Below are 23,053 nucleotides of genomic sequence, written 5' to 3'. Positions count from 1 at the left end.
ACGATAGAAAGTACATACACTATGTATATGTATAACGCGACGTTTCAAAGATAACTGTTATAAATATTTCCGGTCAATTTGCATTTGTAATATCGGTAGCTTTTCAAGTCGATCAGTTTGTACAAAAATCAAGTGTACGTTTGATCATTCGAAATGGTTATTTCATTCGATTTCGCGAACATGGAGTTTTTTATTCGGGCAAACGTTTTCACAGGACCCAGGACTTCGAAGCCCTCCTATTTAAATATTCCACTTTAAATTCCACAAGTACGAAGAAATCTCGACGCAACATTTGAAAAATCATGATTTTGTAGATTGACCAAAATTCTCTGGGCATTGTATAGAATGCTCGGGATGGTCGCATAGATTGACCGTAACATATACATTTGTAGGTAAAACCTTTAAACCTTTTTCTCGTAGTAGCTCGGACAAAAAGAGATCGCTTTTAAAAGATACACGCGCGAGAGCATTCGTCACCATTTGCGCAGGACGGAAGGCATTTTGCGGGAACAAATGTACGTTACATTCTTTTCATTTTTCCGTTCCATTCTCCAATAATATATCGAATCGAATAATATATCGAGAAAACGGCCAGCTGCGTCGTGTGCTTTTCTCTCGTGCTTTTCTCTTTCGCTATCTCGTTTCTACTTTACTCTTTTCTCCGAAAAGCTGGAATATAGAGAAAAAGAAATAGAGAAATACGGGCACGCGTTTCTCGCGGGTCAATTTGAGCTGACCCAGCACGTCGATGATATATAAAAGTCAGTTTGAAAAGGGCGCGGTGCATGTTGCGGTTTATGCGAATCGAATGCATCACCGAGCAAATCTGACAACGTAATAACCAAGAGCCAAAGAAATCGAGTTGGTGTTCATCGTGGAAAAGCATTGCTCGCGTCGCTGCTTCCAAAAATATATATAGGTGTATAGGTATATAGGAATTACGTAACGCGACTCTATCCTCTTCGATAACAATTCTATAGAATGGATTTGCGCTCGTAGGGTTCCCCTCTCCCCCCAAGTGCTTCTTTCCTTCCTTCCTTCCTTCCTTCCTTACTTCCTTCCTTCCTTTGCAACCTTTCAAAGTCCACATATTTTTCCGAAACTTTTCCACGTCCAGAGATCTCTGGAATTTCTCATTTTTTGCTTCTCCCTATTTCTCTCTTTGCGTAGATGCAACGCTCGTAAGTAGGGTTTTTTCTTCCCTCTTTGTCTCTTTTGCCACGGTAACATTTCTCGCGATGGATCATGACGCCCATTCTCTAGCCCTACCCTAACGATTGATTTCTCGTAGGTTTCAGTAAGCGAAAGGAAAAGGCGAAAACGAGGTCAGGCTTTCACGATAGTGGCCAAGTTAAAAACTTCTTTTTCTCTTTTTCTTTCTATTCGATAGTTGTATGCGTGCTACTCGCCCTATCTTTTTCTCTTGTCCGGCTTCTGTCTTCGACCACTATCTCCATTTATTTTTTTTTTTCTTTTATTTTTGTTTGTCGTCTTCTCCTCTAGCGTTGGCTTACTCAGCGTCCGATGGGGCTTTCCGTCGGGGATGTATTTCCGAGGAATCGGCTATTGTATGGCTTTTGCGCGCTATGTGGGACACTAGCCCGAAAATGGGACAGAAAATGCGGTTAAGACTTCCGCAGGGTAAAGGGTAAAAGTCCTTCATCTCGAACTACACTTTTTTTCCACTCTTCTACTTTCTCCCTAACGTCTTGTCTTTCGTCCTTTTATACCAGAGCTAAAAACGAGTCGAGCAAAGCAGCATCATCGAACCGGCGCGGCCCTCCAAAACTTTATTTCTAAACAAGGTATATCTAATTTTACGAGACGAAATGCTTCTCTTGTTTTTTCCCTTTTTCCTATTTTTACCATCTCTAATTCTTCTCGACTGAAATTTCGTACCAGCACGAAACTCGTTTCGCGAAACATTTTCCGTGAAAATTGGAGACACGACGAGCATCGTGATATTTTCTCGCATGGAATACTTTTTCCCGATCGAACGTTGAATATTTTCCACGCAAGGACGATGATATCATCTTCGAACTCGTAAGAATTCTCGCGCCTTGGCTTGGCGTATCAAGGGTCTTGGTAATTCCCTCTCTCCCTCTCTCCCTCTCTCTCATCGATCTATCTATCTTTCCTAGATAAATTTGATCTCGAGCGACAGATGTAACTTTAACTACCGACGTCGTTCGCGTTCCCGAGCCGGTGTAAAAAAGTATAAACGTCAAATGTAAATAAAATTATTGGAGGATCGAACGGTAAGAGAAAGAATATTAAAGGGCCGAGAAATATATCTATGACGAGGTACGTATCCAACGAGGCGAATTGAGAGAAGGAAGAATTTCTTGGCATTCTGTCATCATTAAAAGGATGCGACTACCAATTATTCGTTCAAAGGAAAAATTTCAAGGAAAAATTTTAAGCTACGATCGATCCATCGATTTTCTTCCTCTTTCCCTTCCTCTTTCCCTTTCCCTCTCCCATTTCTCTGTAAAAGTTACCGTTTAACCGTTCTCTTCTTCCCTGGCCGGATTAAATACAGACATTCGCTGCTCGGTGTGGCTCGTACAACCGTTCGCTTGTAACTTACAGAAACGTAAGTCCCCATTAATAGCACCGATAAAGAGAAAGGGTTCCTTGATAATCGATGGATCGTAATGCACTCCTTTTCAAGACAGAAATAGTATCCTTAAAGTAAATACTTGCCGAAAGAGAAAGAATATTTGTTCTATCCATCTATCTTTCATTCCCGTTTTAGTTCGCTTCTTAAAATACCGTATTTACTAAGAATTCCTTCGCATTAGTTTATAATGCATTTCAATGAAAAGGAATGAAATATTTCTTCGAGATCGAGGAATATTTTCATCCGAACGTAATTGTTGAAATTCATTCGCGTATGGATAGTAGAGAAAAGAAAGCAGAAGATAAGGAGGAAAGCGAGCGGCCGTAGGGACAATGCATAAAGTTATTAAAGGAAAAGTGCAAGTCCAAGAGAATCCCTGAAGGGATGCGTCGGAAGGTTCGGACGCTGCGCTGCGGTGATAATGACGACGCTTCGCGAAGATGGGAGCGCCTGGAAAGGATGGGGGATGGACGGGGGATGGACGGGGGATGGACGGGAAACACACACGGAAAAAGGGATAGTCAGGAGCTCGAAAAGGTGCCGCTTGCCAGCCATTCTCTCTTATCGTCCGGACTCGAAAGGTGGACTGAAAGAGTTCGTGGAAAATGGCAGGAACGTATCTAGGAGAAGCTAGATAGCGGGGAAATACGATAGTAAAATTTTAATGAACCGCTTTCTCTGTATCTACCTTTCTCCCTTTTCTCCCTTTCTCCCTTTCATTCCTTCATTTACGTTCTCTCTCTCTCTCTCTCTCTCCCTCTCTCTCTCGCTCGCCCCGAATGTATTTTATTGGAAAATAAATATATGATATCGAGTTGGAAAGATAATAGTTTTTCTAGGTATACCATGCGTATGCATGTGTTTCCACGTAGATATGGAAATATCATTTACCCGACTAGCACATATAATTCAAGCATTTCCATCGAAGAAGGTGGTTTCCGAACAAACGCAAAGGATTATTTATAGAAAGAGAGAAGCAGCTTTTACGAAATAACAGTTATTCCCGTATTATCGTACGACGCGATTTAAGTAAAAGGAAAAAAAATACGAAAGAAAAAAATCGCGAGATCGTTGTATGATCCTTCGTCGTTAAAGATGGGCCGCGATATCGAAGAGGTTGTTGAATAAAAGATGTCCTAGTCGAGGAAAGATTCGAAAGGGATGCGAAAGGGATGCGAAAGGGATGCGAACGGGAAAGGGACGCAACCCTGACGCAAAGGACGAAGGATGATTACGGAGCAACAACCCTTTGCGTTTGTAGGACCGAACCGTTCCCAAAGGATGCCTTATATTCCTTCTTTCTCTCTTTTGCCTATTTTTTGTGCTCTTTCCTGTGCATATCGTTCGAGTCCTGGGAGGAGCAAGTAAAAAGAAAATCCCGAAAGGCGAAGGAGCGATACGAGCCAGTCGACCGGTGTCAGTGTTAACTTAGGACAAATTGAAAGCTCGAGGGGCTACCTAGCTCCCAATTTGTCTTTCCGCTAGTTTCTGTGCCTCTCGGCTCACCCAAGAGACTCTTTTCCATCATCGGCCGTCCGTTATACTTGAGAAAGATACTTTACGCCGATTTACGTTGCACGAAAATTTCTCATCAAGAGATACACGATTGCTGGAATGTCGTCCTTTTTTCAAAAATAAACCACGAGTTTCCTACTCCGATTACTACCGATTACTATACAACATTTCTATCAACTTGTATTATCTTTAAATGCAAATTGCTATTTATGCGTACGCGTCCTTTCAAATGAATTTCCCATGGCGCCCATAAAAGAGACGAAACAATCGACGCCGAAGAAAAAACAAACGCGTTTTAAAGCGATTATAATGCATCCCTTATTTCTCTTGTTCTCCTTTTTCTTTTCTTTGTCTCTTTCCTTTTTCTCATATCCAAAGCGCACGTTCTTCGTGCACTTTTATAGCATAGGTTTTACCGGCGGCACATATGCTTAACAACGGAAACACGCAATAAAAATAAGAAAACTCGCGTATACCGTAAAGTGTAACGCACGGCCGACGCTCGCTCGCGTAGTAGAAATTAGTTAAGCGCATTATCCGGAGTTTTAAAACACTTTCGTCCGAAAAATACAAACATAAAGGCGCAGCTGCGCGACGAGCAACGTCAGCAACGCGTGGGACCCGCCTTCCTATTATTTCATTAGTAGTACTATAATAAATATATATATTTTAATCCGCGAACGAGAACTATGTTTCGTCAGTTATATCTCCGCTTACGTTTTCTAAACGTAAATCCACATTTTTTCCCCTTCCCCTAAAGTTCAAAAAGTTAGAAAGATTATAAAGCTCGTCTTTAAGAATCACATTGTTCCGTATCGAAAGTTGTATTAGTTTAACAAAGTAGATTTTTGTTCGACCGAACTTATCGGAGATTTCATTAATTTAATCCTCTTGGACTACGTGGTACTTTGATAAGACCAAAACGTCGATAGATTTGACTAAAGTTCTATTTTCCTCTTTAAAATCCCTGACTCGAAAATACATCGAATTTTTCTATGAAAATTCTTTATCTTTCTCTTTTTAAAAAAGGTATTATACTTTTGTTTATCGTTGGTCGCCGGTTGGTCGCCGGTTGGTCGCCGGTTCGTGCGATTTACTTTCATCCTGGCAAGGGCTCAGGAAAATCGTCTCCCTTGGGATTAAATCGCGTAGAGATCGTGCAAACGGATACTCGATCTTTCGTATTATTTTCGTAAGGTATAGTCGCTGGCGTGCGGCTTGATTAGATTGTTTTAACGAACCTGGCGAACAATGCACGAATAACTGTGGCCACCCTTGCGAACAATGTGCTGCACTTCCACGGACCACCTTACGGTCCTCGGAACGGTGTTGATGGTTATCGCCCTGAGCTACGGCTACCCGAGTGAATCACACTTCCCGCGTTGGATCCTTACGATATTACGATCTGTCAAATTCGATGCTACCACCAATTGGAAATATCTTTTTTCCAAGTTATTTTATTTGACTAATAACACTTCCTTTCCTTGCGCCAAATTTCTACGTCGCGTAATTTATGTGTACTTTCGACCGACGTATAACTACACATATCGTGGCTAATTTATAACATATATGTATATCTTCGTTGAATTCTACGAGAGCGCTTTTCGAGTCTAAGCGCCGAAGTAATTACGACGATTCGTATTTACAAAGCTGTAAAGGAACGTAATTCCATAGAATTGCTCGTTTCAAACAAGTACGTAGGGAGAGCCCTTTCTAACGAAATTAACAGGAGATCGTTTTACTAAATGTGATAGTAAATTCTATTAAAAAGATTCGTCTCTTGATTTCTTTTTTTTTTTTCTTCTTTCATGAAAATGAGAAGAAGGACGACGCGTTCGGTGATGACGTTACACGAAGCCTCGCACACGTCACGTCTTTGATTCGTACATCAATCGCAACTTAAATTACATATTTCACGAATAGGACACTCGTTCGCTTATGGCGATGAAATCAGGCGGAATTCGAGGCGCAAAAAGAGGACAACGGGTGAATGATTGGTGGAACGAGGAGGTCCTCTTGCGATCTCGAGATCGGAAATTAATCGATTAATTAGCAAGCTGTTACGCGCGTTCGCGCGAATACAGAAGTAATTCGTTTCCCCGTTTAGTTGGACGCTCTCGTCCGTTTCTGCACTGGATGGCAATTTCACGCGTAGATTGCTTTCGAATCGAGTGACACTTTCGAAAGCGAAACGCGACACCGTTACGTCGCCCTCCCCGACATTAAAATATTCATTTCCTGCTTGATTATTCGACGAGACAAAAATCCTCCCTGATTTTCCTTTTTCTTTAGTTTTACCTTGCCATTTTACACGCGACGAGCCTCAACCGAGATTCGCTTTCGACCTACTTTGACTTTTTCTACTATCAATTTTTATTGACAATTCTGCTGCTGCTGCTTCTTCTTCTTCGACACGAGATTATTAGTTTTCGTTCTATTCGAATTATTTTCTCTATTTCAAACAACGGCCACACCCAAAAATCAAAGAAAATTCTTAACCACGCGACTAAGCGACAGAAACTTTTTCTAACGGTGAAATGAATCACTGTACCCGCCGTTGCAGCCATCGCCCACGGCTCATTTAACTTGCTAAGAGGTTCTATTCGAAAGAACGGCTATTTTAAAGAACCATCCGGGATAAGAAGTTCGACCGAGAATATCCTCTCCTGGATGGCGGCTAATATAGTAATACATTGAGACTCTTTTCCCTTTTGTGCGTAAGCGAAAGGAACAAATTGCGTTTGCTACCGCCCGCCGACACACATTCCAAAAATCGAATATCAAATGAAATTCCGCCGTGTTTGAAAAGATTTTGACGAGGTCCTTTGAAATTCTAGCTTCCCGTATAAAATGTTAAATAGAACTAATCGTAAGACGTAAGCTCAACGTAAATCGAAGAAAGAAATCTCAAGCAAATCTTATAAAAAACAATTTGCGTCGCACGAAACGTCTCGGAAGAATCGTAGGGATGTTTTGCGGAGAGAAGCAAATGGCAATGAAAAGGGAAGGTCTCAGCCTCTTGGAGTCCGCAATATTCATGAATTTCGCAATAATCATTTGGCAAAATGCAGATCTATAGATCTGCTTATCTCGCTGCGAAAGCAAAAAGCACATCCAAGATATTCGAGTAATTTTAAGCAAAGGATTATTCACGAGGGTGTAGTAACGCTCCACTTCTATTCACCGTACAGATGGGCCAGCCGAGGTCAGAAAGCTTGCTTTACGAAGCGGCAAATCTACTTGGATGAGAGACGACTAACCGACGGCATCCACGCGAACAAAGGCTAAAGTTGGCGTGGCGTGGCGTTGCGCGAAACGAGAGTCCAACGCGAAAATCTTATCCGTTGGTTAGAAATGACGAGTCGAAATTGCTTCGGAAAGGATTTATTAACCGGTCTAACGGTCGTTAATTGGCTCTACGTTATCAGCGATTGCGGAGAGCAATAAAGGGCCGATCCTCAAGCTCGCACTTTGTTTCATCAGGAGCGAGCTAACAACCGAACGACCTTTCACCGCTAACGAGGCACAAGGCGCCGGTAAATGAAAGGGAGCAAGCACCCCTCCCCCCTTCGTCCAACTCCCCTTTGCATTAAAGTGCCACCGAAGCTAGGATTTATGATCACGAGAGGAGCCGAAAGCTTCGCGATACGTTCAACAGGGCCGCTCAACCCCCCCCCTCTCCTACGTTTTCCTTCCGAAAACTTTTTCGAGATTTATCCTTCGCCCCAACACACCTACACACGCTAACCTTTTTATGTAACAATGCAACGATTTTATTCCATTTAACGAATCGATTTTTACGATCGAGTTTACAACGTTTCGTCGAGTAAATTTAATCTCTTAATGGATCTCTCGTCTTAAATTAAACAGATTTAAGTTTTCCTTAAGTTGTCCGGTTTTTTTTTTGTCTTTTTCGCACGAATGTTAAGGATGTAGAAAATAATAAGCGCACGGAGTAGAAGAGTAGATTTATGATCATGGGGAGTATTAAGTTGAACGACGGTCGTTCCTTTCTGTTCCAGGACATCCCACGGTTTATCCACCAAATCAAACTGTGACGGCCAACGAGGGTGAACCCTTGGACGTCATTGTCCAGTTTTGTGCAGAACCCAGTTACACCCGAGTCTATTGGATTTCCGAGCAGCAAGTCTACGTACCTGGTGCTCCCTCTCGGGACGGAATACAAGCACTCGCCATCGAGGTAAACGATTTTTTTGCAAGAAAATGACACTAAATAAAAATTTACATTTGTTTTTCATCAAACGTACGCGTGGATCAAATATAGCGGAAGAAGCTTTTTGATTTCTATCATCTCTCTCTCTTTCTCTTTCGCATATTCCGTGATTCATTTCTCTCAATCTATTCGTTCTCATGCAACTTCCCTCCCAGAAGTGAATAATTAATTCGCAACATTCTAACGTCTAGATGCTAGCTCTATTTCTCTTGATCTTATTCGTAAGATGAAATACGAATCACCCGTTGCGATTTGACATAGAATTTGAGCAGAATTGCTTTATCTTAGCGTTATAGTCGAACGCTATATCCACGATAATACATGGCCTATCATTTTGCGTTAGAGTTTTCCTTGGATATTCGCTGGTTTGATTAATTTCAAATCAAAATAGAAAGTATGCGAACGCGGTGATGCGACGAAGAGATTTTAAGGGAATGCATGCTCTCCTCCCCTCCTTTCTCCTTTTCATCTTTACCTTTCGTTTCTTTAATTACAATGTATACAAAGTTTCTCCCAATTCTCCCTCCCTCCCTCCCTCCCTCTTTGCTTGTAATTATAGTGAAACTGAAAATTGATCATTTACATAGTTGCTCGAAAATTGTTTTAACGAGATGTTAATCGATGCTTTGTCTCGAGCCAATTATCGTTAAGCTAATATAGTATATATTTGTATTACGATACACCGTTCGATCGATAAGCCCTTTACAAAGTTCCTTTTATCTACGCAAGAAATAACTAAGTATAATAATAATAAGAGGAAATAAGAAATAAGGAAGGAGCTAAAAAGGTGGAGCGAAATTCGTCGGTTGAAAAGGTCGAATTAAATGGAGCAAGAAACTGCGACTCTTTGCATGTGAAAATCTCGCGAATGTTGGCCAACGTCTGTTTCGAACCGCAAAACGAAATATCACCAAAGAGGAGTCATATCGAAGGTTCTCGATTCAATTACGCGAACGTATATGAAAGGCAGTTATGCAAAAATGGAATAAACGCGCGTTGGCGGTTTACCAAATAAAGACGCGACGAGATCGGAACAACTCGGAGGAAGCTGCTGGTGGTCCAGGAGTAGTCCTGGAAGTGGAGTTTTGCAAAAGCAATTTTCTAGTCGTATTCCTTCCTTTGGAAGAATTCTAACCGAACCGCTAGCGAAAGAGCAAAGTTAACTAACGAGCGTGCGGGGCTCTACATAGAATGTAAAGTATTCCGAGTTTATCAAATTATCAAGCCGAATCGATGAACCGTGATGTAATTAAAAAATTGATTTCCCCTCGTGATCGGTAATATTGAAGGTTGTGCTCGAGTATTTCGAAATAGAGGAGTAGATGCGATTATTGCCTGCTGAACCGTGCATAGTACTTCGCATCGTTCGTTTATCACTATCAATTATCTTATAAACCTATAGGTTACGTTCGACCGACGATCGATTCAACTCGATTCATATTTTTTCTCTTTTTTATCCTTTTAACGAGCGATATATAATATAATAAATGGACGAAGCGACGAAATGCATGAGAATGACGATGATGAGTGGAATCAAGACAAAAATAATAGCCAAGAGAAATAAAGATAATCGATCAAATGTATTTGTATTTGTAATATTTGAAAAATTCCGGAAGTCGAACTACGAAGCTCCGAAGAATATCCTAAGGGCATTTCTTTACGAGCGGCATTCGTTCGAAAAAGATTGGCCTCGATTTTTTCCTTATAATCTTGGAAATGGAAGTTCTCGCAAAGTTAAGCCTCGGACGAGCATCGCTCAAAACGGTGATAGATCGTTTTGCAAGAAGGAAAGCCTTTCCTTCGAACCTTTCCAACTTATCGAGCATATTTTTACTCGAGTTTACACTTTTCATATTTTTCATATTTTTCATATTTTTCATATTTTTCATATTTTTCATCGACGCGTGATGTTATTCACCGAGTTTAATGATCCCTTTTGCTCGTAAATTACTCCTTAACGACATTGGTCTCTTTTGGAGTTTCATTCGTCGAGCGGCGGCATTAGAATGTTTCGTAAAATAAACACAGTTTCTCTTTGTTTCTCGCGATAGATCTTCATTTTCCTTCATAATGAGAAACTTCATTAATTTTTATGTCCTTCCCCCTTCCAAATCAAGTGCTTTCTCTTCTAATTTTAATATCTACGCATAAAGGCATGCGTCTTCGTTGAAAAGTTTCATATTAAAAATCCGATCGACTTTGTTTCCCTAGTCAAAGAGTCACTTTACGACATATTTACAAAAGGAACAAGAAAAAGAAAAGAAAAAGAAAAGAAAAAGAAGCAATATCGTCGTTTTGTTCGTTTATCCCATTCACTTTCTTGCTCGATAAAATTCGCTCACGAACGAGCTTCGATTTTCGAAGAAAAGCCACGAAACGTTTGAGAGACTCGATGGAAAATTGCAAGGGGACTATGCAAAAATGAAAATACGCTAATACACTTGCACCCCGGACTAAATGAGTCTTTCTCTATTCATACATACTTTCTTTTTCTCTTTTCTCAATGTTCATTTACCAGCAGCTTCCTCCGTCGAAAAGATCTTAATCGAAAACGTTAACAAAAACGCGACGAATTAATTATCTGTTAAGACGATATTAATGAGAAAACTTGTAAACGAGAAAACTTATTAAGAACGATAATAACAAGAGAGGACTAAACGTTCCCTCTGAACCTCTCACGCGTTACTTTAGCTATTATACGCGTTTATATAACTCATTTGAGAAAATCAATCGGAAACTACAGAAATGACTCTTTTTCATGCCGAAAAACACTCTCTCTCTCTCTCTCTCTCTCTCGCCCTCTCGCAAAGTAATTTATTAACAAATTGATTAGCAAAAAAACAAAAGAATACTCGAGGTGGTCCAATTAATTAGAATACTTGGAAATATTTGCTCGTACCTTATGTTAAGCTAACAATTATAATTAGTGCGAAATATTTCTCGACAAAAAGAGGAAAACGTTGAAGATATTCGAGTCTCGAATTGAAAGACCCGGTATTAAGAGTTTCCTATTTGACACTTGGAAACCTTAATCGTACCAGCGCGCATACACAGTCGGAGAGAAATAGATTTAGTTGAAACAATGAACACTTCACAGCACGCGTGACCGAGTATACGAGTACTTGAATTCCTCTTCGTAGTATGCAAAGAGGAAGGAGAGAGAGAAGAGAGAGAGAAGAGAGGGAGAGAGAAGGGTAGAGATAGAAATAAAGTTTCAAACGCCATGTTACGCGAGTGGAACGTTAAAGGGAAACTAGAGCTGGCTGGCATGCATAACTGCATCGTACGATAAACGATTCAAGCGCGCATTACCCTTTTCGTAATTATTCATTTTTTATTTCCTTCATAATTTTATTTTAAACGCCATTTAAAGTAAGAATAAAAACGAACAAACAGCATGTAAAAATACAAGATCGATATCCCAAGCGTGGAATATTCCGTACGCGCAAATTCTTACTTGAAAACGGAAAGGGAATAAAGGGAAGAAAGAGATGAGGGGGGGGTAGTATCGAACAGTAGCAGCAGCTCGTAAATGTCTTCTCGTCGTTGTTGGTTTTTTTGTTGTTACAGAACGATAGTATCGAGACGTGCTATAGGGCGATTCTACGCTTCGAAACGATTCAGTGGTCCCATGCCGGAGAATGGTTGCTGTTGGTACGTTCGCCGGAAGGGATCGCGGACGCTTCCGTTTTGCTCAACGTGACGCGTGCTTCCGGATACAGCCACGCCCACTTCCGTTCGATGGCTCCAGCGACTTTCCTTCTCTGTCTGACCTTGGCCATTATACAACAGCAGCAGCAGCAGCAGCAACATCTACGCTGAACCCGTACCGTCTTACGGATCTTTGGAAAAAGTTTCGAGGGGGATGAAACTAGTGGTGGTGGATGGGTGAAAGAGAGAGAGAGAGCTTCTTCGATGCCGCCGAGGGGTGCCTATGGGCTGAAGCAAGAGGATAAGAATTTTACTGCCGAATAAGAGGAAGAGAAAACGTTCGAGAACTTTTCAAGTAAACTTTGTAAATAAATATACAAGTTCGCGCGAGAACCGAATCGATCCAAGATCGAATATCGAACCCCGATCGCAAAGTCCTAAGAAAACTACGACGATAATAAAGCATTTTATCCTACCCTAATCGACGAAACCCTCGCGAACGATTTTACGGACCACCACCATCGTTTTTCCAATAAGTAGGAAAGGTACCCTGAGGGAAGCACGATTTTTCTTTCTTCCGAAGGTTATCAACTAGCGTTTAACGAAACAATATATATGTGCATACGCAGAAAGTGCGTGTAATTCCTATTACACGCGTATGTAATATATACTTAACGATGATAACATTGATAATACAGGATATATTATTGAACGATATGTGTTACATATTGAGTAACAATGGCGTATTACATGGATTCACGTATGTTATGAAGAAACGTGGTCAATTGGCCGATGTCAAATTTCGTCGTCTACGTTTGAAAGAACAATTTGTCTTTAGCCAACGTCGCGCGTATATAAAAAAGAAAAAAAAAAAACTATATGTATATATTTGTATAGATGATTTTTAAGGGAGCAGGCGCACGGCGTATACTTATTCTCTATGCGGGATAATAAGATTCGGGCGAGGCGACCAATTACGTTCGTTTCGAGCTATTTTCAAGCGGCGAACGTCGCGTACCGTCCCTCAAATGCGGCGTCAGATCAAAAACATAAAAACCACCCTCTCGTTTTTACCGTTAATAAAGTATCCCCCATGGACTAAACGTCGAAGATTTAGCTAACGAAAATAAATAGAGAATTTCAAGTTAAACGGATAAAAGGGGAGAAAAAAGAAAGGAACTAACTCGTTAGGTATTACAGCGAAGCTAGATAAAAACTCGAAATATTAATAATAATTATAATTAAATAAAAGAAAAAAAAAGAAAAAAACAAAAAACAAAAAAAACCAAAAACCAAAAAGGAAAAAAAACCAATTGTTGTATATTATTTTTAGGTAATTACCTAGCATAAGTTTAAGAATCAATAGAATGTATATAGTGATTGTAAATGCATAGGGTGCCGTACGATCTGCCGTACGAACGAATTATACAGTGACGCTGTTAGAGATATATTTATTATTCGTTGATATATTTTTATAAAGTTTTATTTAGCCATAAGTTATCGTTCGCCTATCCCTTCCCGACACATCGTGGCACATGCCATCGTTCGTTCGTTCGTTCGTTCGTTCGTTCGTTCGTTCGTTCGTTCGTTCGTTCGATCGTTCGTTCGTTTTCATTCATAGAGGAGGTAATAAAAGTTAAAATGGGATGGAAGAGAGGAAAAGCGACGGCCATTCTCGATTTAGAAGTTCCTCCCCAAGAGAAAAACGTTTATCTACGCGGTAAAACGTAGCCTCCCTCTAAGTTCGTTCCCATCCTCCGGATGAATATTCGAAATCGAAGTTAACGATAGTTACCATTACTGCAGAATCGGGTAACATTGTCGTTACCATTGTTTGATCTCTTCTACTAGTAGGAAAAGTTTGGCGTAACTTACTCGCCGTTCGATCCACTCTTAACTCTCTTCCTCTCTTTCCTTCGCTATCTTTTTGTCTATCTCTCCCTCTCCCACTCTCTTAAATAATCCTCTCTTTCCTTTTCATTCCTTTTTCAACGCTCTTTCATTCTCTCTCCTTTCTAACGAATTCGTTCGCTTCGTTGCGCGAACTTTCCACGAGTTCTGCGGTTCCTAATTTTTAAAAGTGCAGTTATATAAATATACATATATATATATAGGTATATATAATTTTCATCACCGATGAGAGAATATTTAATCCGATTCGCGAAATGAAAAATTTGCACGATAGCCAATACGCGGCGTCGGTGTATACCTATAGACAAAATGAAATACCTGATGTTTTTATTTTCCTTTTCATTGACTATTTCTTTTTCTAATCTTAAACGACGAAACACAATTTTATTAATGCGTAAGGTGTTCTAAGTAAGCAACGTGATGTATTCGTTGTACTCGATGACGCCTAAAAGTCCAATAAATGATATTTACAATACACTCGTGTCAACCCTTTTATTATCGACTTCTTCATCCCTTCGACGGTAAGTTTTATCTTAAGGCCGACAAATGGCATTCTTTCAAACATTTCTCGACTCTCGTTAGAAATTGTTATTCTAAAATTTGAATACCGTGCTCGCATAAAAATGCCGCATAAATTTGATAATAAATTTGATAATAAAGCATCTCTACGAATTGAACTTTGTTAGATTCACTTTACGCTGCTATTGTTTTCTCGATATATTCGATTAATCATTACTCGACATAATTAAGAAAACTAATTGTAAGGTAAAACCATGTGATATAATAATAGAGTAGGAATGGACATTTTCATCTAAATATAAAATAGAAGGAAAAATAGGATGAGCTAAAAAGTATTGTAGTGCTCGAAAATACGATTAGCAGACGAAAGGAAAAGCAATCAAGGTGGTGGATGAATATCAATTAAAATATCATTCGTAATGGAAGGTAGCTTAAGTCTAAGATAAAAGGGGAAGATAATTTCGTTGCCGTCGCGAAACTCTCTTCTCATCATCCGCATAGACGAGAACGCGCGTAACGTTGATACTTATAACAGTAGCGCTCTGCTTAAATATAACAAGCTTCCCGTAAGCTTGGAGAAATGAGAAAGAGAAATGAGAAAGAGAGAAAGAACGAGAAAGGTATTCTCCTAGTCTACCGGAAGTCTACCTCGTTCTCTGTGTACGAGAAAACAAGGCGGCTTTGTCTCGCTGTATAACCACTAACACAACCACCGCCGCGGCATCGGTATGAACATTACCACCACCGAGAAATCACCGAGAAACCACCATAGCGTTAGCTATGGCCAACCTCGTGGAAACTACCTTCCCTCGCTTCCTTCGCTACCTTTGCGAATTCGCAATTTCAGCTTTTCAGATCTTACGCTCGGCTTCAAAAGGCGAGAGGCGTAAAAAAACGTCAAATAAAAAAGAAGAAGAAACGAACCGGCATCTTTACCGGCATCTTTACCGATCCAACAATAAGACGCGAAAGAATATTATTATTCGCGCATGAACGGTCAAACGTTTTTTAGCAGTAGCGTGCTAATCCTCGCGTCAATCCGAAATAGGATTCCCTCTCGAAATAAATCAATCCCTCGCAAAAAGGTCATCGAATTTTCATTCCAAATATTATATTATACATTTCCTATTTTCAAACTGATTAAACGCTTTTAACTTTTGTCGCTAATAGAGTTGACAAGTGATAATGCCAATTATCGTCGTAGATATTAAATTCATCGATTATCGTAAAAGTACAACGTAAATTTCATTACTGTTCATTCAATGTTCCTATTTACGGTATGATATATATACTTTGATATCGCAAAATTCATTGCGAAAGCGTAATTTAACGACAAATCTTGATCAAGGAGAACTAGAACAAAATAGTTTAAGTTCGTCCGAAAGATTAAGTTTTCAAAAAGATACGATTCCATTAAACAAAGCAAATTCGTCCACTGATCCGTCAAAACTTGGAGAATGCTTACTTTGACTAACAAAATTTACAAAGCATGCTTGAGAACGACATATAGATGTTATTTCCAAAGACCGAAAGAACAACAAACATCACGATTCAAGCACAAAAGACAATGGAGACACCCTTGTATGAGGTACGAAAGTTCAGGTGCAAGTAAATATATTTATAATATCTTTCGCGCGAGCTTTTATTGCTTCTTTTTATTTTATTCTTTTCGTTAATTTCTCTTTGTTCCTCGTTGTTCCTTGACAATTAGAGAAATGAAATTATTTGACTCATCGATATTTTATAAAACGATAGGCTGAAATATTGGATATGAAAGAATTTATTAGGGGACGTACGTTGATTACGTTGAAATGTTTTTTCTAACGAAATTAAAAGCGGAACGAGAAGAAAAATTGTTAAATAACATAATTAACAACTATCCGTAATATTTGCGTAGTTTAATTTGACGAGCCTTTAGAATTGAATTAACAGCGTGTTTTAAGGAAGTATGTGACATTAATAAACGATACGAGATGTGTCAGTTTGAAGACGAAAAAGGGTAAGCAGAAAGAAAGAGTTTGCATAGGATATAGTCGAGTCGAAAGAAAGCGTTTTCCCGGCAGTAGGAATACTTGCTAATTCGAGCGAGAACGAAGAATAAATAACTTAACTATCTTCGTTACGATATTGCCAGCATTTATCTGGACGAAGGCTCCCTGCTATCTTTTTCTTGTTGAAAATCAAGTTCATCAGAGGTAGACAATTAACAAGAGGAGCGAAGCTTCGTTTCTATCCTCTCACGTCGTCGACGGAAGAAAAAGAAAGAGGGAGAGAAAGAGGGAGAGAAAGAACGAATGGAAAGTATGTATAAGAGAGAAAGGAGAAAAGAAAAAAGAAAGATAGAAAAGAGAGAAGGAGAACGTAGACACAAAGAGCCAGGGAATAAGAGCGAATAACGCCTACGCGGAGCTAGTAAATTACTCTTAACTTCTCGGAGGGGTAAAAATTACGGAGTTGTAAGGGCAGAAACCGAGGAGGATTTAAACCGTCCCCTTGCCCCTTTCTTCTGCCAGTCTCCAGGGTCGGTCTCCAGGGTCGGTCTCCAGGGTCGGTCTTCGGCTGGTCCCACCGGCGAAGCCATAATTCTTGCGCTATCTGCACGAAAACTACTCTTTCGAGTATCACCACCCACCCTCGTTCTTTTCTCAAAATTCCTCTCTCCACATTTATTAACTTATATATTTACTTATTTATTTATTTATTTATTTTCTCCCTTTCGTTTAGCCAGAAATCGTCCCTTCGCGATTCTAAGGGTTCTCGGGCAAGGAACAACATCGCGTAGTTTGCGAGGAAACATTATTTTGTCTTCGTTCTTTTTCCTTTTACGAAGGAATAAATCATTATCTCGTCGATTATGTTCGTGGTCAAATTTTTCTTCCCAACTGACGGGAAAAGCTTTAAATCCTGGTGTTAAAGGAACGCTCGGTTAGTTCCTTACCTTCCATGCGATAAGACAACCGAGTTTTTAAAGCCGCGTTTGCGTATTTTCGTCGTCTTCTTCTCTATCCTCGGTAAACGAGAACACATAGATTTTGACACGTTCTCAAGTTCGAAATATGCTTCTACGATGTTTATTTACAAGAAAATATCATCCTGCCGTATACGTGTGGTGCAAACTCATCAAACTAAAATGAAAATACTCGATGTAAATTCTCTTGTACACTTGGTAAGTAGGTGTCATAATTGGATATTTAATCCTCTCGATTTTATTAATGCCAGTCTAAGTACTTACCTACCTACCTACCTACCTACCTACCTATCTACCTACCTACCTTCCTGTCTAGAGAACATTTTTCTCTTTTCGCGTAAGGATAATTTTCGATACAATTACCGAGACAATTTGAACGCACGTTTGCTAATATATATCGAAGAAAATGATCACAGGAAAATCCTTTCGCAATTGCCGAAGGCTCGTCTTGTAACTGGCGGTTAATTGCAATTACGTTCAAGACTTTAATGAGCTCTCGAATGGTTTAAACGTCACAAGCCAACGAACAATAAAAAGTAGCAAAATTCACTGTGCTTCGATAAAGTATACTAGTATAATAGTAATCGGAGAATCTAAGGTTCTCTCTAAATTATGAAACTTAAGACTTATTGTTTTTTCTCTTTCGCTAATCGAACAAAAAGAGAACCGAAAAAAAGAATAATTAAAAGACGACGATGAATCGTTTCAGTGAAAGGATCATCTCGTAAGAAATTCACAAAAATAAGAGGAAAAAGAATGAAGAAGAAGAAGAAGAAGAAGAAAAAGGAGCTTGAGATCGATCCGTTTTCGGAGACCAAATAGTTTGAGGAAGGAATATTTGAGTTCCCCTTCCCCCTTCGGACCCTTAAAGTCGCATCTTCATAAGAGAAAAAGTGGTGCTCGAAGAAGCTCGAATCACGGGAGGAGGTTGACTGGAAGTAACGCTAAAATCGCCCTCTAAATGCTAATTTCCTCCATTTTCTTCGTTTCTCCTTACCTCTCCACTCCCCTTCACTCCGTTTACTCTTTTCGGGCCGAAGAAAAATTTGAGCGTGTCGCCGTGGATATCAAATTATACGCTGCAATGTCGATTACGGTAAGTTGCGAGCGTTAAAACGCGGAAACTTTAGCAATTTACCATTGCGGTACAAGCGAAATCATTTCTCCCCCGAGAGAAAAACAGAGGGTGCGAAAGAGATAGAAACAGAAAGAGAGGGAAATCGACGCAACCAAGCGAAGAGGGTCTGTAGTTGGGTGCGGAGTGCACACTGGTTACGGTCAATGTTTGGTCGTCCACTGTGAATTTGACCAAACGAAAATAGCTGGAAACTATCGCGTAATGCAGCGGTAAACAGACTACGAGCCGAGAATAAATTATAGATGGAAACTGTTGTATTTCAACGAATGATCCTTTCTTTTCTTTTCTTACTTTCATATTTTACATAATTAGGCTTGATATAATGGAAGGTTTGAAAAACGTTTTTTCTTAACTGGCTTAAAACAAGGACTGTTTGTTATTTCCATTACGTTCCAAGGTAGATAAGTGAATAAAAATATATATGCACATACGCACAGACGAAAATTGAACTCCTTATTAGGCCTTGGGAAAATCATTTATATAAAAAAGCAGATTTCCAGGAGGGAACTTGGCAGTACCTTGCCTATAATTCTATAAGATAAGCTTTCATATCTGTCGAGAGATAAGAGGCGATGTTCTTCCAGTCGATCGAGTAGGGCCAAGCGGATTTATGGAGAAAGCGTATGCGATTGAGCGAGGGAAAGCCAAAGAACGAAAAGGAAGCTGCTGCTGCTGCTGCTGCTGCTGCTGCTGCTAGTAGCCCCCGATGCTTTCGTCTCGAAAGTGCAGATAAAGAAGGCCAAAAGAGAGAGAGAGAGAGAGAGAGAGTGAACCAAAGTACATAAATCTTTACGGAAGAAGAATCACGACGAATGCTCCTCAAAACGTATCGCTTTTCTTTCATTTGATTTATATATTTGCCTCGTTAAAATGGTCCGTCGAGTAATCCGAAACTTTTCTCGAGCCGGTTGGGTATCCGGTAGCTTGGCAAACACTTTGTCAACGAACAAAACGAGCAATAGCTTTGTCCGCTATAAAAATACAACATCAATATTTGGAGCGTTCGAGTGAACCCTTAGAAAAATATCTATAATTTGAATATACCAGCATGATAATCGAGATAAGGTCGAATTTGACAGGATTTCACGTTCGGAAAATTCATTTCACGTAGACCGACAACATATTTCAACTTTATCCGTCAATCCTGTTCGCACCGTAGTGGACAGATAGAAGCAGTTCGTGCTCGAGTATATCAGAGCTTTAATCTATTCATTTGCGACTGTTCACAAGCGACAGACTCGGCCGTGTGAGAGCGTGCACGTGCATACCTATATAACGAAGAAGCAAACGGCAGCTCAGGCAGAGAAGGGAGCTTCATCCAATGTGAATGCATGCGCATGCCGTTACGAAAGCTCCCAGGATAAAGCTTCTCTCTCTCTCTCTCTCTCTCTCCCTCCCTCTTACCATGCACAGTGGCACCATTCGAGCGATATAAGCTTATTTGACTTTGCGGAGGCATAATCCATTCCGCACACTGTGTTCCTTGTAACACGAGGTGGGTTAGAGTATTTCGCGAGGCATTGGCTTCGCGGTATACATTTTCCCGTGCTTTCGTTGCCCGTAATATTGCAAGGTGGGGGCGGTCCGTGCACTCGCGCGCACTACTTCGCTTTGTTAGATGAAAGAACGCAGGATATCCCATATCAACATATTTTCGGAGCACGATCCGCGTACGCGCATATACGCTTTTATAAGTAAGAAAGGAATAGCTATGCAAGGCTACGATCCTTTTGTTTAAAGCCACGAAGAATCCGACGGCGGTTTCTCGACAAAGCCGCGAGATACGTGAAGAAATTTCTTTTTACTATATATATATATATATATATATATATATATATATATAGATTCGTAGACGAGCACACACATATACATATCTGAATTACATAGGATATCCACCTGTATATATCTACCCACCATCCTTCGTAGTCGTCTTATCGACTATCCTGAACTATTTTATTACCAAGAAATATTATCCTTACGGGTTATCTGGTCGACCCGCGACTCTGCTGTTCCTTTTCCTTCCGAGCATTATCGTCATTCATCGTCATTCATCGTCATTCATCGTCATTCATCGTCATTCATCGTCACATCTATTGTATAATTTAGTTATGTTCGTCCTTATTCTTCGTGCCTAGGTGTTAAGAACATCTAATACCATTCTTCTCGATTTCCGATCCAAGTTCGTTAATAATTGTTTGTCCCAATCCTAATTGGATCATATAGGAAATCTTGAAGGAATCGTAAAGGTACTCGCTATCCGTTGCAATTGTTTCTAAAAGTTACTTACTCTCCGTTGCGATATCACGCAAATGTGGGAAAGGAGGATAATTGGGGCGAGTTGACTGTAGCTCGTAATTATAAAGTTTATCTTTGGATTCTCATTTAAAGCACGACTATCTCGCAGCGTCCGTGTGCGATCGCGAGAAACACTTTTCCAATAGTGAAACGTGAAATTACGAAAAATAATCCGGAAAAAAAGCAAAGCGAGCGAAAAAGAGCGAGACGGAGAGAAATTCTATAAAATCGCAGTTTTTCACGTTAATAGCAAGAAGAGCGAACGATTAAAAGAGCAGGTCGAATTAAAAGCGCGCTAGGTATTCTAGAATCTAGATCGATCGGTATGAAATGTCGAAGAACGAGAAAGTCGCGAGAATGGCAATTACGCATGCAATGGAATTTGAATTGGAAATTTTGCCGGATAAATTAATCGTAGGTAGGTAGGTAGTTAGGTACCTGGTGAGTCGAGTTTGCGTTAAATTAGAACAGACTACGAAACTGGTAATTTAGAATCAAGAAGAGCTTTCCAGACGATTGCCACGTGACGCTTCTCTATAATATTAAAGAAAAAAAAAAAAAAATATATATATATATATATATATAACTACATTAATCCAATATTGATTCGTATTTTATTCAATGAAAAAATGAAATATAACACTGTAAGAAGAATCAGCAGCAACTGTTATTAGAGAAGGAAGATCGATATCCTATTTTCGATCCTGATTGAGGAGACTTAAATGGAAATAATAAAAAAGAAAAAAAAAAAGAATACAAAGAGTGGTTAGAGAGTGTCCGATAATTCGAATGTACAACGTGACAATGGGCCTTTTAGGAAAGCTTACTTTTTATTGTATCTCGCCTCGTTACCGCGATAAAGTGCATTTTATCAAAGCCACGTTACACGAGGTACCTGCACATGCACGCGCATGCACGCGTTGGCTGTTGAAATGTAACAAATAAAATAAAAACAGAACAAACAGGAAGAAAAAGAAATGGTTGGTGGTTCGGCCGTGGCTCGGCCGTGGCTCGGCAAAAAGCAAAAAGCAAAAAGCAAAAAGCAAAAAGCTTTGGCGACAGGAACGATGGGAAAATCTACGGAGTAGCTACCCCGCGCGGATGGACGAAGATGAAATCAATGGATAGATCGTGGGCAACGGCGCGTTACGTGATGTATGCAACATCATAGCTATAACGCTCGCGTATTCTCGCTCGTACCGAGCGACCAATTTAAATGGGATCGGCACAATGCTGCTACTGTTGTTGCCGATATCGTTTCTCTCTTAGCGCAACCGTTGTTTTCTACGACAAAAAGGTAGGAAAAAATCTTGCCGCCATTGTAATTTGTACAAGTCGCGAGAGTTAAAATGAAAAGGAGATCGAGATAAAAGACTTTTACCGAAACTCTACTATCGCATATCGGCGATTCATCGATTTACTTATTTTCCGAATGCAACATAGTTGTTTTTCTATTATTAAGACTCGGAGATAAGGTTTCGAACTGTGAGCCGTTGGACCGACACACAGTTATTCTATATAGAATACGTAGATGTAGGAGGGGACGTGTACATCCGACACGGCTGAAGAGGCGCACGCGCTTCGCGAACGTGCACGTTTAATCAAACCTTTTTGCGTATGCAAATGAAATTGAATGCGCTCAATGAAGCAGACCTCCGTGCTCTGGTTAAATTATTAAACGAATTTTCATTGACGAATTATTGTTGAGCCCATGCCTCGTGCCTTATTATTTCCTCATTACCGCGACACGCAGCTGCGATTGCCTTTATTAATACGCTTTTAAATACTTCATCAGTGTTAATGATGGAATTTCATAGGATCGATATTAAATTTAATCGTTCATCGATCTTGACTAAATTCATTATTCTTTCCTTCTATCGACTTCTTTCTATCGACTTTTCATTCGTAATTCATTTGGAAAAAAACGTTTGAAAGATTATGTTAGAATAACGAATATAAGAATATAAGAATCCGAGCGAATAACATTTCATGAATAATAACATTTGTTCGGCCGATATCGATTGGAAGATGTACGACTAATTAGTGTTCGGACGTTCGATCGTGGTTCGATTTAAAAGAGAACATTGGTAGATTCGCTCTGACATTTGCATATAAACTACTTGCGCAAGATTCGTTCAATTAAGCTGCGTCGTATTAGTCGAAATGAATTACAAATATTCATCGTATTCGTATCGGTGG

The 23,053-nt window shown here is 39.9% G+C and overlaps 1 protein-coding gene across 12 annotated transcripts in view; it reads left to right on the top strand.

The window, feature by feature from the left end:
- Window positions 1–14,409, top strand: part of LOC122517830 (roundabout homolog 2) — a 195,482-nt gene extending 181,073 nt beyond the window's left edge. For all 12 annotated transcript variants that reach the window (XM_043636426.1, XM_043636423.1, XM_043636421.1 and 9 more), the window contains 2 exons: window positions 8,161–8,339; window positions 11,943–14,409. In XM_043636426.1, the coding sequence (XP_043492361.1) occupies window positions 8,161–8,339; window positions 11,943–12,194 (431 nt within the window). In that variant the 3' untranslated portion in view covers window positions 12,195–14,409. The remainder of the gene's footprint in view (window positions 1–8,160; window positions 8,340–11,942) is intronic.
- Window positions 14,410–23,053: the final 8,644 nt, after the last annotated feature.

The sequence above is a fragment of the Polistes fuscatus genome, unplaced genomic scaffold, assembly GCF_010416935.1.
Source record: "Polistes fuscatus isolate 324 unplaced genomic scaffold, CU_Pfus_HIC Scaffold21, whole genome shotgun sequence".
In the NCBI taxonomy this organism is placed as follows: Eukaryota; Metazoa; Arthropoda; class Insecta; order Hymenoptera; family Vespidae; genus Polistes; species Polistes fuscatus.
The sequence above is the reverse complement of the archived record's forward strand: the minus strand, read 5'-3'. Positions and strand labels throughout refer to the sequence as shown.